The sequence below is a fragment of the Bison bison genome, unplaced genomic scaffold (genome assembly GCF_000754665.1).
Source record: "Bison bison bison isolate TAMUID 2011002044 unplaced genomic scaffold, Bison_UMD1.0 scf7180017864180, whole genome shotgun sequence".
Taxonomy (NCBI): Eukaryota; Metazoa; Chordata; class Mammalia; order Artiodactyla; family Bovidae; genus Bison; species Bison bison.
Window position 1 is genome coordinate 6961603 of NW_011494752.1, and position 5887 is coordinate 6967489.

Here is a 5887-nt window from a genome sequence, read left to right on the forward strand (position 1 = left end):
AGGAGGTGGGGAGCCCCAGGCCAAACTTTCTGAAGTTGGGAGGGGGTGGGGGTGTGCGCGCCATGGGCGGAGGAATGGGGCCTAGGGACCCCGGGCAATCGCGCCGACCCGCCCCTCAGCGGGGCACTGGCCAGTTAAGAAGTGGAGCCTGGGGGTGGAACTCAGTCTGGCAACTGAGGAGAGGGAGGGAAACCCCGAGGGAGAGAAGTGGAGTGCCCCTGAGGCGTGGCTTTTTCAACCAGGGGTCTGAAGCACCTGCATGGGTCTTCTGGACAGGATGGCAGGGGAATTGAGCTGGTGAATTGGCCTCAGGACATTAGGGAATTGGGGACTCGCCCTCTCTGACCGTAAGAAAATGGGGACAGCAGCAGCTGGTTTAGCAGAGCCCAGGCCGTGGAGCAGGGGCAAACCCTATCCTTCTTAGTGCCCCAGGTCTTCGTTCTGAGAGTCTCCTGGCTGATGTGGTTTTCCCTGGAGGATTAGACATGTCTCCCCCAGTGTGATCAGGAGGGTCCAGTGGGGTCTGAGACCATCCTGGAAGGTTGAAGAGGATAAGTCAAACCCTGACCCTAAGCTGTGGACCAGAAGACAGGGCTTCCCCGCTCCCACCCCTGGGTTTTGGTGGACTCTGAGTCAGACTCTCTGCTCTGCTTGCCCCATCCTCTTGGGCCTCTCCTCCTGGCAGGGTGAAGGCCAAGGGAGCCCTGATATCCATTTTTCCTTCCTGCATCTGGGCAGTATGGAAGGCCTAGTGTGGAAATTGGAAGAATCACTGCTTTTGCCTTTTTTGGGGAGAACCAACAGACTGGGATGGTGAGGGGAGCTGGGACAGAGTCACATGAGATCATAACTCCAAAAGGAGCTGAGCTTAGGGGTTAGGGGAGGCTGACTCTGTGACATCTGAAGGGAGTGAGCTTGTTCTCTGTGGTCCAGTAAGTAGCAGGAAGACGAAGAGATGATTTTGGGGGCAGATGAGACATTCTAACATAGAATGGGCTGACAAGGAGTTAAGGAGCCTTCTGACCCTGGAATATATATGTGAGTAGGGGCTGGTGACCACTTTGGGGAGGGGCATGGCAAAGCATCCAGGGCTTCTCAGACCCTCTGCTACACGGCTGTGTGAATCTCTGGAAGGGCTGAGAGACTGTTCAGGCCTCAAGGTCTCTGCTGCCCTACCTCCAGCCTAGGGTGGGGAACTGGTGCAGTGCTTGGGATCCTACCTCCTCACCTCCTCCTCCAGCTTCCTAGCAGAACCAGATAGGGGAATCCCTGGACCAGAATGGAAAAAAGATCCTTGATAACCTAGAGGTTGTGCAGTCCAAGCAGCCATTAGTGCTTGGAGCCCTTCGGCAGCCACCTCAGGGCAGCCCGGCAGCATAATAAGTATTTAGGAAGGTGGGCGCTGAGTTGGACCACCCCAACTCACCGTCCTATGTCCTATTCCAGCACTGCTCTTGGTGAATAGTGTGACCACTGTCTAATCACCTAACCTCTTTCGCGTGCATCCTCAATGGTATCTGCCCCCCACCCCAAGATGGGGGCAATAATATCACCTCTCTCATTGGTAATGCCTGTGAAGTATTTGCAGGAGTTGCTGGCACATGCTAAACCATCAGTAAATATCTTATTATTTCACTACTGCACAATGGTAATAGCGACTCATTCATTCATTCATTCAACAAATATTACGTCCTACTTCGTACTAGGCACTGTGCTAATACTGGGGATACAGAAATAAATAAAATAGATGATGAGGTCACGGCCCTGTGGGCAGACAGTCTGCAGGGAGAGACTGACAGTGAAAAGGAAACTCTGTAACAAGAGGGCTAATTTAGATAGGTGGTTGGGGAGGGCTTCTGCAGGAAGTGGCCTGTGAGCTGAAAGCCTGGGGAAGCAGTAGGCAGAGTTCAGGCAGAAGGCCCCGAGGAGAATGGGCGTAGCTGGCTCCTCTCAAGAAGTGGGAAGGAGGGTGTGGTGGGATCCCTGGAAGAAGTTAGTCCAGGGCACATCCTGCAGCCCGCAGTGAGGGGCTGGGGTTTTATTCTAAGTGCAGTGGGAGAGCGCTGAAATCAAAGGGGTCTAAGCAGGGATGAAATGAGACATGCACTTAAGATGCACACTCTGGCCTTGCGATAGGTTGGAGACCAGAGATGACCATTAACATCCAAAGAGCCATTTTATGGTTTTCAAAGCTTTCACAAACATTGTCTCACCGCTTCCTTTAAGCACAGTCTGAGAAGTCCAAAGGTGGTGGATCAGCATTGCTGTGTTCTCTGTCTCTGGGACTCAGAGAAGGATTCCAAGGAGAAGCTACAGAGCCAGGAAAGGGCTTTGAATTCCTCCTCAGTGAGGAGAGGGGGCCTCGGAGGCCAGAATGCATCCAGGCGGATGTCAGAAGGCCAGTCCCCGTCCTCAGTAATTAGAGGGAACTCGGACTTAGGGGCAACTTTGGGCAACTCCTGTAGGGGTCCAGGTATGGGGCCCTGCTGCTGCACATATAAACATCCTCGGGATGAGGCAGTGGGAAGGGGCTGGCTGCCTACCAGGGACCCCCACACTTCCTCACTGCTGCCTTCTGGTCCCCAGCCCCCTCTGAGATTGTCCTTCTCAGGGTCAGCCAGCTCCTGCTGCAGTGCAGGACACCAACGTGCCCTCTCCTCCCACATCCTTCCCCCACCACAGCGAGCCTGGCCCTGTGCCCCAAGCCCTGCCCTCCTGACCAGCTTCCTCACTCACTGATACTGGCTTCCATCTTGAGAAGCCACAGCTCCTTTGCCATCTCCACCCACCTCAGCTTGAGAATGTCTTTCCCTGCCCCGTGTGTGTCCAGGTCCCACATCACCAGTTTACATACGCTCAGTTCAGTGGGACTGCAGCCACCTTTCCTAGGGGCTTCCCAGTGCAGGGTGCCCTCCCCAACATGGGTACAGAATGGAGCCTGTTGCCTCCTCCCCACTCTGCCCTCCCTCTTGCAGGTGTCTCTTCTCAGATGGAGACAGACATCCCCAGTTCTCACTGGGCACCTCCCAAGAGATCAGAGGGCTGGCTGGATGCTGGGCACAGAAGGCTGGGGTCCCAGGGTATAGCGCTCGGGCTCTGGCCCTAAGGCATCTGCCATGCTCTGACAGAGGAGGAGAGGGTGGTCCTAGGGAGGGAGGGGACAGGGAAAACTCGACCCAGTGGTCCAAAGTATCTGAAGGCCTTGGCTTCTCTCCTGACTTCACATTTGACTGTTTCCCTTTCATTAATATTAGTGAGGATGACAGCATTTACTGAATGCTGAGCCTGTGCCAAGAGCTTTTCATTCATTCATTCAACAAATATTTACTGAGGGAATTCCTTGGTGGTCCAGTGGTTAGGACTCTGCACTTTCACTGCCAAGGGCATGGGTTCAATCCCTGGTCTGGGAACTAGGATCCTGCAAGCTGTGTGGCATGGCCAAAAATTTATTTATCTATCTATATATATACATATATATAGAGAGAGAGTCTCCCATTGCCAGACATTCTTCTGGGCTCTAGGAATACATCAGTGAACAAAACAACAAAAAGCTCTATTTTCGTGGACATGGCATTCTTGTAAGGGGAGAGACATAGAATAGCACCATATAAATACATTTATACAGGGACTTCTCTGGTGGTCCAGTGGCTAAGACTTCCAATGCAGGGGGCCCAGGGTTTGATCCCTGGTCAGGGAACTAGATCCTACGTGCTGCAACTAAGAATTTCGTGCCGCAACTAAAGATCCCGCATGCCACAACTAAGACCCTGTGCAGCTAAATAAATAAAATATTTTTTAAAAATACACTTATACATATTACATTATACATTATATATATTATACATTGAAGGGTGGACTGGCCCTTAACTGAACCAGTTAACTGGTCATTAACTGAAGAAGGAGCCGACTGAGGGAAGATCAGGAGCTCACTTTTGGATTTGTGGCTTGAGAGGTCTATCAGACTCCCAAGAGAGGCATCAAGGAGGCTGGCAGTTAGACAACTGAAAGTTCAAGGGAGCCCCTCTAGGCCACAGAGAGAAATTTGGGACTGAGTGAGGTCACCTGGAAAGCCCAGACAAGGAAAGTCCCCAAAGTGGTCTTGGGAGATAAGGCAGGGTCAGCCAAGAAGACAGATGAGGAGTGGCCACAGAGGCTACACCAGGGGAACACCAGGAGGGCATCCTGAGGAGGCTGCTTCAGAGGCTGTGGCCCAGTGAGTGCTGCTGCTGGAAGGCTAGGCCGGAAGAGGACTCACACAGAGAGTGGTGAGAGAGAGGGGACAGCTCTTTCTAGTTGCAGTATCTCAGGCTCTATCTCTTGGACACTCTTCCCTTCTGTATTTGATGGTTGAGGGAACCTGCTCAGAGAGGGTATGTAACTGTGGGGGAGTGACAGAGCTGAGGGGGAAGCCCTAGTGACTCCAGAGTAGTCACACGGAGCCTCTCACTCCTCCATCCAGTCTGTGCCTCATCCAGCAGACACCAGCCAGACACCCTACATGCCAGCCACTCCACTGGGCACCGGGGAGATGGAGCTGACACGACAGCCTCTTCCCAAGGAGTTGGTCAGCTAGAAGAACGTCCCACCCTGAGGCAAATGGGACGGGCTCACACATGGAGACTCCGCTAGATCTTGAAGGATGGATGGAATTTGGTCAGGCAGGGAAGAGGGGGATCACAAAAGAAGGACAGGGAAAGCTGGAATGAGTGTGGCTATACACACTTTCAAGTGTGGCCGGATCATTAGGGAGGTTCCTAGGTTTGAGAAGAGGCTGCAGAAGCCGGGAAGCAGGCGTGGAGGCTTTCCCTTATCTTGGTTTCCCTTCGCAAGCCGCCCTGCCACAAGGAGTGATGAGTCGCCAGCCTGCACGTGCAGGCGCCTTCGCGCCCTGCCTCAGCCTTCCAGCCATGGCCAGACACCTCCTCGGCCACTCCTAGCAGTAGTACCAGGGCTCCCATCTCTAGGCTGTCTTTGTCCTGGAGCTTCCCACTAGCTGGTCAAGGCCCTCTCCAAGCCAAGCTGTTGTCTGAAGCTCTTTCATCCTCCTCTGCCCAGATGTCAGGCCAGCTTGGCCATCTGAAGGCTTTCCCTGCAGCTGCCTGCTCCTGCTACCCCGTCATCCAGAGTGTGACCCCCAAGGGAGTCTCCTGCACTCTGTTAGTCTCTGCTTCCCAGAGAACCCAACCAGCAATGGGGTCTCAGATATCACCTCTGCCCTCTCCACCAGGCAAGACCCCTTTGCTCTGTTGCAGTTTCAGCACTCCCATGTGGAAATACTGTAGATGGCAGAATGCTTTTTCCTTCTGAAGAGCATCATCTTGTCCCAGTGAAGCCTGGGTGGGAGTGCTGGATGGACACTCTTGTCTGTAGGGTCTCTACATGTCTCTCTTATTCATCTTCCTATTTGTGGAAAAAGAAAGTGGTATCTGAATCCAAAGGAGGCTCAGTGCCCTGTGATCTGTGTGATGGAGGGGATGTGGATGTGATGGTGCCTTGGGGGAGGGCGACATTTCCTCCGCCGGCTGGTCAAGGAAACCTCCCAGCAGAAGTGCAGAGTACTCAGGCAAACAGTACTTTTCTAGATAAAGGGTGGCGGGGGCTTCTAGGCCTGAGCCAGCCAGAAGCTGAAGGAGCAGGAGCAGGAGGAGACTGACTGTCCTGGTGACTTGTGTTTGCCTATCTTTTACAGAAAGGAAGGCAGAAGAAGCCACGGCCACTCGACCCCAGCGAAGGCTCCAAGGACACAGACAGTTCAGCTGGGCGGCGGGGCGGTGCAGGCAGAAGGCATGGGCGCTGGCGGGGCCGCGCTGAGAGCCCCGGTGTGCCCGTGGCCAAGGTGGTACGGGCAGTAACTAGCCGGCACAGAACCGGCCGGCGGATCCCCCCC

At 53.9% G+C, this 5887-nt stretch overlaps 1 protein-coding gene across 1 annotated transcript in view; it reads left to right on the top strand.

Annotated features, from left to right (window-relative positions):
* XYLT2 (xylosyltransferase II) overlaps positions 1-5887 on the top strand; it is a 21121-nt gene that overhangs the window by 8092 nt on the left and 7142 nt on the right. The window contains exon 3 of the mRNA XM_010843157.1: positions 5690-5885. Coding sequence (XP_010841459.1) covers positions 5690-5885 — 196 coding nt within the window. The remainder of the gene's footprint in view (positions 1-5689; positions 5886-5887) is intronic.